We start from the raw sequence: 13,851 nt of genomic DNA on the forward strand, positions 1-13,851 counted from the left end.
CAGTATTTTATAAATGTTATTCACCTTTCTTTTTTTGTTCCCACAGAACTGTCTCCTGTGTTGTTGCAACTGTGATCGGGGGTACCATATGGGTTGTTTGGACCCTCAACCTGAAAAACGACCAAAAGCCTCGTGGTGCTGTAAACATTGTCTGGTCAGTCAAAACGGAAAGAAATTGAAGAAGTGCGAAGTCATTGCAAGTATCAAGAAATACTCGAAACACAAAGAGAACAAAGAGCTCTTACACAGGTTGGTTACAATGCATTTGCCATAAAGTAGGGCAAAGTAGGGCACAATTCAGATTTTTGTGCAGAATAGTTTACCTTTGTGATAAATGCATGAACTTTTTTTTTTGTTCTAGGATAACATTACGATTGAAGCATAGTAATGTGAGTGCTTCTATGTATATAATTTATTCAAGTTGTGAATCTTTTATTGGAATAGAAGTACTGTATTTCACCGCATAATCGTCACATTTTATGCCAAATTTTTTTTTACAAAAAAAAGCTTGCGACCATTATGTGAAGCTTTGATATGACTGGTATTTACAAATAATTTATTAATAAATTATCTTTGGTGCAAGATTAGAATGCACAGAATTCTCATGAATGTATATTGAAATTGAATATAATCTAAATCTATGCACATAATTTATGTCTGACAGTGTAGCAAACATTTTTCTGGTCTGAAAACTAAGTTAACACATTAGTTGTTTATGATTTGTGCATTATACTCAAAATATTACATCTGAGAAAGTTTACTGGTGTTTCAAAGTACAGATTTACTTTAATCTTGTGCATCCAAAGATTCTGCACCACTATCATTAGTTTCATTATGCAATAGCAACGATTATGCGATGAAAGGTTATAAATCAATTTTTGGAGTACAAAGAGAAACAGGGTGTGACGATTATGGGCTAAAATACAGTGTGTTTCATGTGCAGTGTATTATTTACATTATAACTTGAGATGTACAGCACGTAATGCCAAGGCCAGTTTTGCCCATTTTCTTCCTTACCAGTGGCACAAATGTTGAGTGAAATGACTATGATGTCAGGTTAATATCATTTGACCATGTGCATATGATACATAAGTTTTATGTAACTCACTTTGAAGGAGCAAGTACATATCTTGTGTTCTAGGATTAAAAGTAGCTTTCATTATGATTCTTTTTTCTTCTTTTGGATATGATTTTCCTTAAACTTAATCCAAGGGGAATTGGAACTCAAAAATAAGCTCCGCCCTCAAAGTTTGTGCTTTCTTCAGTGCCTTTTAATAATTAACACTTTAACTCCCAGGTGTATCAAATTGGTACATTGGTACATGTCATAGGCCATGTATATCAGAATGATACAAAACTTGCAGGCAGCATATATAATTCTTACACACTGCTCCTTTGAAAACAAATGTGTTTTCCTGGCCTCCTCGAAAGGCCGTGCAGTCTTGGTTCTTGAATTTTCTCTCCGATTGTGTGGGAGTCAAATTTTGAAAGCAACCGAAAAGTATATCATACAGAACATGTGCACAATAATTATACACACCATCAAAATAGCTCCAGCCTACACAAGTAAACTCAAAATTCGGTCTGCCAGTCAGTGTTAAAACTGTGTTGATATATTTTGAACTTAGAATGAACTTTACTGGCAAACAAGGAATATTTTGCTTTTGAAACGTGATTACAAGCTGTCAAATTCTTCAAATTTGTCCCAGCTTGCAGCTTGGAAGGGAAAATTATGTCATGTAACACAGTATTTGTAAGGTAAACGTTAATAATATGAAACACAATAGTGGCTTCATTTTCAGTGCTCTGTATTTCAGGACAATATAAGCTCAACTACTTCTGGAACAAAAATGTTGATTGTTGGTTAGAGTAATACCATTGAGAGGTACTTGAGTATACAGTATGTTTCATAATTTCCTCCGGGACTTCGGAAGTCTGTTGCTTACTATCAGATTAAAAATTATAGATACTCGTGTTTGGACTCCAATTAAAAATTAACCAGTAGACCTGCATAAAGACGAGTTGCATCAAAATTTAGCTCATTCAATTCTGCTTTAATGTTTGCTAACCAAATTTCTTTTTCAAGTATGCCTTCTATTTTTTTATCATCGTGAGAGCAAAAAAAGTGCATTTTTTGGGGTTTTTGGCTATCTTTGAAATTCTATAAATAAAAAACAGGTTGTCCGATCATGATGAAATTTTAGTGTGGTGCAGGCAGAAAGGTTTTAAACTGCTTAATTTTCAGATCTTTAAAATTTGTCAAAAAGCTGTTCTTATCAATTTTGTGAAACAACTTTTTCTTAGTATTGGATAGTTATTCAAATACAATATTGGTATTGTTTTGAAGCTCTGTTTTTATCCATTATCTTTGTTAATTCACATTGCGAAACCACTTTTATACAGATTTTTATTCAACGGAGTAAAGATGAACGTGACAACACAGCATGCACTGACTCTCAGTGACAGCCCACAGTTTCCACAGTTCAACGGATATTGCTGTGTGCTGTTCTGCCATGTTCCACGTACATCTTTATTCCATTGAATAAAAAGATTGGTTCAGTTGCACAATGTCCCTAGTGGCAACATAGGGCATTCATTACCTACCACTTCGGTCTGTAATGCCAATGGAGTAGGGTAAGGTAAAGCAATTTATTTCATTTAGCGCTTGCCGACGTATTGGTGATCAGTGGGGAAAAGTTGATGAGGAGGCACATCATCCTGTTGAAGTACCACCAGTATAAGAGAATTTATGTCTCTTACAACTTTGCAGTATTACAATGCCAAAAGTTTTTACTAACGTTGAATCTTTGCATGCAAACTATGTTGTTGAGAGAAGAAACAGAAATTGTTTTTATTTTTAAATTACAGATGTATTTTAATTACTGCCACATGTCTTTTTTAGTATGCACAAGGTCTTAATATTAGAAAGACAAATCGACTTTGAATCTTACATGCAAGCAGTGATTTTTTTTTATTTTTCTTTCCATGTGCAGAAGTAAGTTTTTATGGGTTCTGACTTCATGCCTTGGCGCACCCATCTGAGAAATATCAGCAGTGTTTGTTCAAGCATAAACTGCACTTTTTAAAATTTAAATAAAAACACAAACACGAAAGCGTTGAAGATGCAAAGAGTGTTAGAAAATGGTACAAAAAGGGATTGCTTTTACCAATCAAGCATTGGTACTTCAATTTCTTCTCCTCTGTGCTTTTTTAAACTCCTTTGGAAATGCTACTATACAAGGTATATGTTTTATAGCAGCTGTGGTGGCAAAGGTTGGTAGGTGGCTACTATCTCACTACCGTAGGTTGTAGATTTGAATCCTGGCTTGCTGTGTGTGTACCTTTGTGAAGATTTCAGTTTATTGTAATGTATCATTCATTGTTGCAACCTGCCAAAGTGATAGAAAAGATAAAAATAATAATGTTAAAAAAAGTGTTTGATGTTTGTGTGTGTAGAAAGAATTTTCCATATTCTCCTTAATAAGTCTAGTCTTGTTCATTTTTTGACCAGAATATTTTATAAAATATCTTGTAAGGGATGATTTAAGGTTCACAGATCCCAATTATTTGCATTTGAAAAATAACAATGCATTTTGAACAAATACACGTTATGTAAAATTAATAATTTTTCCATGTGACTTACTTGTAACAGTTCTATTGATTTTGGTATTCACACAGGAATTTGGGAAGCAACAATTTCACATTTGGATGGTGGCAGGGACCACCGAAATTAATAAAACCGTTACAAATAAGTCCTGTGGAAAAGTTAGTAACTTTGCTTACATGTATTTAGTATAGTACCTCATCTTTCATTCCCCTAACATGAATGGTGCATATTATTAAGAAGACTCACTGTTTTGAGCAAATATTGATCAATTTTCTTTGTATTCTTGTCTTCCCCAGGTCATTCAGCAGTTCGAAAGTACCAAAGGAACATAAGATTAAAAAAGGGAAGAAGCATCTTGAAGGTGTCTCTGGTTCAGAGGGTAATACCAGTTCTACTTTCCTTTCGCGAAGTGGTTGTGGTCAAGTGCCTAGGATGAGTAGTAGCTATTGGGAACCTCGAAAGTTGGAAGAAAAGAGTGACAAAATCTCGAAGGAGAAGCAGAAATTTTTTCGCTTGAGTGCTTTTTATGCTCATCACAAAAAGTACAGACGGGTGGGAATGGAAAAGCTATCTGTTTTCAGTGCACAGTTGCAGCAGCCTAAGCAGACTTACAAGAGCAGTGCGGTGCAGCAGAGCATTAGTAGTAGCAGCAGTAGTAGTGAGTCAGATAGTGATGATAGTAGTGCATCGAGTAGTCAGGATGTGGGTTCTCTGTCGAGAATTTCAGTTCCAGTGCCACTTCATACTTCTGAGTACAGTAAATTTAAGGGTCACGGAAACAGGGCTTTTCCACTGTTTTACACATCAACTGGTAGACCAAAACCAAAAACGCCTTCATTACCTTGCTATGCTTGTGTACCTGAAAGTAGTACAAAATCTCCAATACATTTGTGGGGTGTCGGGAAAAAATGTGATAAGCTCAAGAAACACACGCTTTGCCTACCAGACAAGCAAAGGGATATCGACAAGGAAAATAGGAAAGCTATTTTCAAAAAATGCAACAGTGCAATTAGCAATAACGGTAACAATAATAACAATTCCCCGGAAGAGAAAACTTCATCCTCCTCCTCTTCCTCGAGTAGTTACGATAAACTCAAATCAGGCAGTGGGCAACTGAAGGGTCTGTTTGATGGGCTGAGTCACTTGTTCACCACCCCAACCGAGAGCAGGATGAGAGCAGTGCATGTGCCAAATTATGCACTTTCGAGTAGGGCGAGAAAGCAGTCTCAGGACTGCGAACCTACCGCAGATAGCCCAGATTCGACATCCAGCGGAGAATCCCCACTACCTAGCATAAGCTATCCGCAGAAGGAGTTGCACGTGAACTCGAAACCCAGTTCGTACACTTTCTTGAAAAGCATTCCACAGAAACCGATCGTCCCAGACGATCTTTTTAACTTTGGGGAGGGACACATGTCTCCGTCAAGGTTGGTGAAAACCGCGGTGAAGAGTAAAAAGTACGAGCAAGAGAAGCGGAGAATGCTAAAAGGGGAGGGCCCATTTTTTGGCGGGATGGGACTTATATTGCCAGGACAGCTTCCGGGTATGTGCTCTTCCATGATGGTTCCGCCGAGAGAGATGCAGAAAGGTGACGAACCACAGAAGCTGAAGATGGCGAAAAAGAAGATACTTGGCGAAGGTGTCCAGTCCCGATTCGTATCATCAATGCCGGGTAAGCCAACCTGTGGTTTACCTAATGCTTCTCCCTCTTTTGAGCTGCTTGACTTAGAATGGCTGGATACTCTTGCGTGTATACTAGCTGCAAGTAGTGGAGTGACTGAATGGAGTGGATGCCTTTTTATTAGCATGCTGTGGTGTGGTGGAAGTGTAGAGCAAAGACGCTTTAGTAACCCTAGAACGACTCAGGCATCTGCTTCACTGGGCAAGCTCACTGACTGCTCTCGTCTTTACTTGTGTTTGATGTCTTTGTCTGCTTTTTAACACCTGGTGCGGCAGAGCCTGAGAAAAAAAATCTATGCTAATCACCCCTCTGCCTGATTATGAGTTCACTCGTTACACCCCAAATGCTCACTAATTAATGCCTGTTGTTATTTTTTTTTTTTGCTGTTCCATTTTGTGCTGATGTTCCATTATGCAATGGGCAGTAACCTTCGTTTGTTGTACCTTTTCTTCAGTTCTTGTTCCTTTATATAATGCCTGAGGTTTCTTGTTTTTTTTTTAAACCATATTCATTTTTTTATACATGAAAAACAAACAGTGCTCAAACTGCATGTGGAAATGCAAAGTGTAGACTAGGACATTTATTTTGAACGGTATTTTAAAATTATGTTCACTTCTGCACTTTTTACAATTAAAAAAAGTTCTTAGCTCACTGACCACCGCACTGCACTGCGTCTGTTAGTAAATAACTTTCTAATAACTGCTGAGAAAGAAAATCAGTAATGGCTGTCTTTTCTTCTAACTGGAAGGGTTCTGTTTTTAATGAAGTCATATGGTTGGTTTATTTTTTAAAAAAATGAAATATTACTGAAACTAAACCTAAGCATATTGGTCTTTGTTTTTTCTTAAGGGTTTTTTGGTATGGAATTAGGAATTTAGTTTTTATGTCATTGCATTGCATTATGAAAAAAATCTTTATATTGGGTACACCATGCATGTCAATATTATATTAAAAGTAGTGTTAGGTTAAGTAATATATAGCAGTGTAGGTGTCAGCAAATGCAGCCAATTTAAATGTGTTTGTGCTGTAATTTCCCTCTACCAAAACATATTTATTTAATTGATTTTGAGAAGAAAAAGGATTTATTTTATTAATCCTTTTTTGTGTGTGTACATGTTGCATGTAGATGTTTTAAGTGTAGTCTTGGATGTGTCAGGGCTGTGTGTGAGAGTAGGCGTGATTGTATATGTGGATATGTTTATAAACACACATGTTTGTTGTATATGTGCGGACCTTCTTGCTGCCACATTGTGTGTATGCACTTGTGAAAATTAATTCTTAAATAAGTGAATTGTATAGTTAGAGCTGAGTTGATGGTGATGTCGATGTATCAGTACAGTTGTGTCGGACAATATCTGTTGTTATTTACCGATGCTCGAATTTTGGTCTTTCACATGGCCTTCAAGAATCCCGTGCCCGAGATGCTTTAACGGAGTGTAATGGACTGGTTAAGTGGTGACGTCACTAGCAGCCGATATCCCGGATGTATGTTTCCAAACAAAACCTTCAACCTGCTTTTCTCCTATCCTTTTGCATTTAAATTGTATAGGTTTTTGTTACAGTGATAGTAATTAGCAAGCGAAATAGTGAGGTGTATTGCACATCAGTGTAAAGATTAGATTCTGGTGAAAATGTGGATATTTTACTAATTACTTACAGATGAGGGGTTAATTAAGAAATAACGTAAGAAAATCAGGCATATTTTGAGGAAACTCATGAATAATTGAAGCCTTTGGAACATTGGCAGTTTTAGTTTTAGCTCATATTAAAAAAAAAAAGAAAACCAAGATATCTTACATGGTGAAATCCGATCATAGGTTATAGTTTCTTATTGTGACAGCAGTTCGGAAAATAAAGTGCTGATGACTATTGTATATCGGTGTAGAGACTATTGATGTGTTGTAAATGGTTGACAAGTTTCAGTTTCTTGAAAAAATACTAGAGTCATCTTATGTTATTTCGTCACTAACCCCTTATCCATGAGGAATGAATAAAATATCTATATATTCTCCAGAATCTAGTCTTTACATTAATACTTGATACACATCATCTTTTGGTTTCCTAACTGCTGTCTCTGTAATAAGTCACCCCATTGCAATCAGTTTTCAATGCCAAAGCATAGGGGTTTTGCCTAATGAAAGTTTGTTTGGAAACGTACATCCTGGACACTATAGCTCTGGTGACGTCACGCTTAGCCAGTCCATTATCATGAAAATTATGCAAAATTCGAAGTTTCTTTGTTTTGGTTTTGTTCACAAGTTTTGCATGAAGGAACTGGGTTTTGTCATTTCATAACATGTAATTTTATATTCTGATGCAATTCTTGAATATTTTAAAGCAAAACTCTTGGTAAATTGATGCGTGTGTTATTTTTCGTGGTTTAGGGCAAAATTGGGTATTAATTTAAAACCAGTGTTACATACACTTTTTCTGTTCCTTCTATGCTTAAGATTTTTACATTGCTTTAGTTTTGGAAAATTGATAGAAATTTTAGTTTTAGTTACAAAAAGATAAATTTAAGGCTTACCGTTGTGAGGAATGATGAAATTTATTCCATTTGGAAAACTATTTCATCTCATCAGCCAGTAAATATGAAATGTTTATTGAATGATAATGCCCAAATCTTTAAACACAATCATAGACATCACATTTCCCTAACAATGCCGAAAAATCCATATTTGACCTCAAAATATAATTTTGTGTACACCCCCCCCCCCTAACCCCCTCCCTTGCAACACAACAGATGCTTCTCCGTGAAAATTTTCCTGTTCCTACTAAACTTCCCGTCTAAGAATCCCCCCAGCGAATTAATTTTGAAGACTAGGTTAAACACAGTCAGTCATGTCTGTGCCAAACTGCAATAACTGAAGAGTGACAATCTCTTCTGAATCGAACTATCACCAGCTAGACTAGAAACATCAGATCTAATAATGATTCAGGTAATTCTTTTTGAACAGAAGAAATGTTATCCCCAGTGTATGTTGCGTTAAAGTACAAAATTCAGTGTTATTCTGAAAAATGGCATAATTCATGTTATTTCGCAATTCCGAAGCATCTAAAACTTGTCTCCTTTACCTACCAAAATACATTTTGAACATTTTGTTTTGCTTTCCTCAACTTCACATCCCTATTTATACATTAATGTTAATCAATATTTTAAACAACTTTTAATTATTACAATTTTAACGCATCGATATCAGTATCGGTACGAACTGGTATGGGAATCGGTTCAAAGATATCAGCTCAACCCTACTAAATACAGCTTTTAAGTGCACTGAAAGTTTTCACAATGTAGTCAAATTCTTCCCATTTGCTAAACCATCCCTGCTTTCTAAATACACTAGAAATAATATTAAGTGATCCAAACTGTTCAAAAATGCATCTTGTGTGAACTCTCCTTTCTTGATCCCATACTTCATTCAAATATCATATTGACATGATAATTACCACTGTCAGATAATAATAATAATAAAATTTTCGAGGGCCTCCCTGATGATGTAGTGATAATGTCTTCACCTTGTAATCAAGGGTTCCCGGGTTTTATACCTGGTGGAGGCACATGGCGCTGTGGTTCGGATCCCACTTTAAACTGTTGGTCCAGTCCCGATTAGCCTATCTGTTCATAAAGTGATCTTAAAACCAATTTTTACTCGATAATAATAAATTAATTTATTAAGTGGGCAAGGTTCAGCCTATAGGCTGCTCTCTCATCTATGTCAATGTAATGTTACGTATATGATATACTGCAAATGGAGCAGTAAGCTACATGTAAAAGGGTACATATATACATGTAATGGAGTATCAAAATTAAAATAATACCCAAAGTGTTTAACTAAACATACAAAAAAAAATAATAAATAAAATTCCATGTAGTGGCTTGATACCTTCAGTATGTACCATGACTCTGTATTTGTTCCATTAACAATACATCTTTTACTTTTCCTCTGAGTATTACAGGGTTGTTTATGCATGCCTTGTTCGCAGGCAATGCTTTCCATGCTTTGGGAACCGAAAACGAGATAAATGATTTGTAGACCGTGGTTAAATGATAGGGTAAATCTAAATTGTTCCACTTGCAGGTAGCATATTCATGGATATTCCTATGAGAATGCATTTTTTTAAACAGATACTGCAGTGTATCTGCTAATACGACACAGATATTCTGTTTGCCATAGTAAGATCCTGATTGTTACATAAAATAATGATGATGAAGTATTTTCAATGGGAACTCCCTTCCAAACCTGGATAATGCAAGTGAGATATTCGCAAATTGTTGCAAAGCCTGTTTATATGTTCTAGTGCTGTTGTGTGCATTTTGATAGAATAATCCACAAAATTCTATTGCAACCATAGCATATTGTTGGGAAAACAAGAAACTTATATTAAGAGGCAGGTCCCGAGTTCGATCCCCGGCCGGTTCAAATCCAGGAACTTTTCTAACGGAAGCTGCCCCGGCGCCCACCCAGCGTTGAATAACATGGGTGTGCCTGGGGAAAACCCTGGGGGGTAAAGGTGGTCAGGGGTGTGATGCTGATCACATCACCCCCACTCACGACCGGATCAAGAAAGTGTGGGGCGTTACCCCACACCCTCTATATGCCTTAATGGTGTGGTGCGCACAGGGGAGCAGTTTACCTTTTTTTACATGTTGTGTATAGCAGCTCCCAATACACTAAAGATGGTAGAGCTGTGATTTATACCTTTTTTGTTCATCATAGATTAGGTCATAAGGTTGTGCACATAAAGGATAATATATCAGTTTAGAGAATATCATTTAGCCTCTAGCATACGGTAGCCTCTCTGCACGTGAATTTTTCAAGTGAACTCTTTTCGAACTGCGCAAAAAGGCATATAACTAGAACTAATTGTCAAAGGGATATGAAATCTGTTTTTTTTTTCCCCCCAGAATGGTGGGGTGGGGCCTTTAGCTGAGGTGAATTTCATACATTGTACAGTCACGGACACTTCTGGGTTGTACCAAACCAATTAACTTTCAATGGAATTGTTACAACTCAGAAGTGTCCATGACCGTACCTCCCAATAATGAAAGTTGAAGGAAGAAGATGAAGAAAATGGGAAAAAAGAGTATTCATGTACCACTGCTATATACTACATTTTTTCATTCACTTTGGTCTGTTGTGACGAGAGGGGCATGCTGAATATGAATTTTTGGGTAAATTTTCAATTTTCTTCTTCTGCCTTTTAACTTTCATAATTTTGAGATATAATGTATAAATTTCACCTCCACTGAAAGTTGTGCCATTCTGAGAAAAAGAAGAGAAAACAATTACATCTCTCCATGAGAATTAGTTCTGAAGCTACAATTTTTTTGTACTTCGCATCAATTTTGAGAAGCATGCACCTGGAAAGTTCTCATCCAGAGAGGTTTCCATCTGCTAAATCCTTGCTTTTACATGCATAGTGCTGAAGGATGAATAATAACCACTGGTGGTGTGAGAATGGCAGCATAAATAGTATTGAATATGTACTTGTTCTTTCAGTTTCATATTAATCAACAGGCTAGGTTGTGCTTATAAAATGAGTTCTGTATGTATACAACGAACTTTTTCCATATTTGTAGTCCCAAAGAACTAAGGTGCATGTTATATACCGAATAATTGCAACATTTACATGAAACCATGTGTGCTTTAACCACATTACTGCATATAACATGTAGATATCAACAGATGAGAATACAATGTACACTCACAGGTTTGGTTGGGAATCATCTCAAACCCTTTTGGGGGGGGGGGGGGCAGGAAAATATTCAGTATGAATATTCGTGTTCTCAAGAGGCAATCCTTTCAGATGAGACATTAGTTGATTTTACAACGTATAGCCCACTGAGAATGTAAATGCTCTACGTCCCATTTTTAATTTTTTCAGGAGAACCATTTCAATTTTGATATGTTACATGTGTTGGATCCTTGTCACCATTGCACTAAAAGTTCTTATCATTGGAAAGGCTGATATCTAGAAGCCTCTGTAAAAATAAACTAGTTGTCTGGTTTAGTATTTATACTGTAATTGATTATTGAAATTTCAGATGGAACAATTGCACTCAACATTAACTTTGATTTGAGAGTAGATAGATAGAACACTTGCATTTTAGAAATGAGAACAGAACAGAACAACCCCTTTCCATTTGTGTTTCAGTGTCCTGATTTAATCCAACTACATGTTCCTTACTAAATTTCATTTTCTACACTACTTACCTCCATTATGCAGTTTTTGTCTAGTAATAAGCGAAGCAAGAACCGTGCCAGCAGCACTAATTTCTTCTAAGCAGCTCCCACAACAAGTGACTGAGGTTAGAACGCAAGTGGTTTCATCTCATTCTCAGATGGTGCTTGTTGTTGGTTGAGGGGAATTGTCATAAGGTTTCATTGGCAGCTGGAGAAAAAAATATATATTCTCATGGCTGCTTCCAAATTTTGTAGACTACACACACTGTTTATCAATACTGGTTGTATGTAGGCATCAGACAATAGGCAGAGATGAAACAATTGCATCCTAAATAGATCACAGCTAAAATATATCTATTTGTTTACAATTTGAAGAAAGAACATTTTCAATCTCAGTGGACGATATGTCTTCGATTTAGAGCAACATATAATGTACTGGTAATATTGCTTGGAGACAACATGACAGAGACAATCCGGAACTCTGCATCGTAAACAACCTAATTAAAAATTGGATATGCAACATAATTTTACTATCAGGTTACTACTTTTCAATTTTGTGCATGTAGGTGGTGTAGGAAATGCACACCTACTGTCACAAATGAGTTATTTGTTGTTAGAAATAATGGAGAATGACTTCCTCAAAAATTGTTGCCAACGTATGAAACCCTCTGTGTGTTGGGGGGGGGGGGGGGTTATTCCGTCTTGGTCCACTTGGCAAAAACTCTATAAGGAATGACTAAAGAGAACCATTTGTAATACCTAAATTGTGCTGCATGTTGTTACCAAGATATAATTTATTCTCGATACAATTGTTTTTGTCCAAATCCCAGGGGTCCCAGTTTTTGAATCTCAGCATGGGCATGGGTGTTCTTTGTGAGTGTTCCTTCATCAAGTTCATCATATCATCACTCATTCTCATCTTCAGTATTAGCCAAAAGTGTCAGAAATGTGAAGTAAAATAAAGCAAATCAATCGGATCAATGATCACCATCTTAACCAGGGTGCATGTTACACACCACATACATTACACTTCCGTAAACATGGCACAAGTTCATTGGAAACTAGGTATAGCATTAGTTGGGCATGTTTTTCTTTCTTATCACCAAGGTTTGGAAGTTGATGACCTGAAGAGACTTATAACAAATAGCCTACAAAATTACTGCAGATATCAATATATAAACTTGAGTTTTTGATAAGTGACATTGATTGATTTTGTTTATTTTACATAGCTTTTCTGCCACTTTTGGCTAATCGTGAAGATAACGATTTAGAATATCATGTTTCTTCAAATGAAATTTTCAAAAATGTATTTGAAACAGGCTAAAGGTCCAGTTGTACGTTACGAACAAATTGACTTCTGACCTCTGTGATGGAGTGGTTAGCGTAGCAGACTGCAACACCAGGAGTCCCAGTTTTGAATCCCAGCTTTGGCATGGGTGTTCTTTGTTAGTATCCTTTCATCAGTTTCATTATCATCACTCAACCTCATCATTGTGATTAGCCAAAAGTGGCAGAAAAGCGACGTTTAATAATATGATGATTTAAAAAAAAAAGAAATGTCGTACTGAATTCTGGAGAGCTAATCACTGATAGTAGTCCTTGCATTGTTCAACAAGAAGTCGTCCTTAAGATCTTTTCTCTGAAAGGGCACAGAGCACCACAGGAGATTAGGTTACATAGTTAACATCTTGTAATTTGGAGATTATATTTGATTTGCTAAGAGTTGATTAGGGTTGCGTTGTCATGTCAGAATATACTTTTTCCAAATAGGTTTGCAGTTTCAGTGAATATATCTGCTACTTACGATTTCAAATTATCTAGAAACAACTTGGTTAAAATGTGGATTGCCTTGGTTTAAATTTTTGTAACTCAAGCTGACATGATCATCGTCCAGTATTTTGCACCAAGGCCTCATTACCTGTGGCTCAACAGCCCATGGGAGCCAAGGCCTACCTACCAACTGGCAGCCTCACTTGCACATGCCTCAGTAGAGGTGGGCGATCATCCAAACAGTTACCGGGCGACGTGTGGTCAGCAGAATGAACCCCCAGTCGTCGTCGTAAGTTTCCATCACCGGGTTACGCTACTCTTGTAGCTCCCCTATTTTCTTATGATGGGTGGCGACCGGTACCGTGCACGTGCCGAAATTTCGGGAGAAAAGTCGTTACGCTTCTTCCCCAGGAGATTCGAACCTGCATCCTATAGTTGGAGCCAGAAGCCTGATGCCAATGACCTCATAGTTATGTCTCTTTTTCCAGTAATTGTGAAGAGTCATTCCTTAAAGCCAGTCAGTTGTTGTACTTACCTTTATTTCACCCCGAAAGGTAAATATGGTAGGGAAATACACTACTTTTCTGTATGTTACTGTAATGATAAAA

The 13,851-nt window shown here is 36.8% G+C and overlaps 1 protein-coding gene across 8 annotated transcripts in view; it reads left to right on the forward strand.

The window, feature by feature from the left end:
* The window catches only part of enok (histone acetyltransferase enoki mushroom), a 328,184-nt gene that overhangs the window by 261,938 nt on the left and 52,395 nt on the right, over positions 1 to 13,851 (forward strand). For 7 of the 8 annotated variants that reach the window (XM_083141495.1, XM_083141494.1, XM_083141493.1 and 4 more), the window contains 2 exons: positions 47 to 249; positions 3,904 to 5,279. In XM_083141495.1, the coding sequence (XP_082997621.1) occupies positions 47 to 249; positions 3,904 to 5,279 (1,579 nt within the window). The remainder of the gene's footprint in view (positions 1 to 46; positions 250 to 3,903; positions 5,280 to 13,851) is intronic. The other variant, XM_083141501.1, reaches the window with a different exon arrangement.

The sequence above is a fragment of the Lepisma saccharinum genome, chromosome 20 (genome assembly GCF_977018435.1).
Source record: "Lepisma saccharinum chromosome 20, izLepSacc3.1, whole genome shotgun sequence".
Lineage (NCBI taxonomy): Eukaryota > Metazoa > Arthropoda > Insecta > Zygentoma > Lepismatidae > Lepisma > Lepisma saccharinum.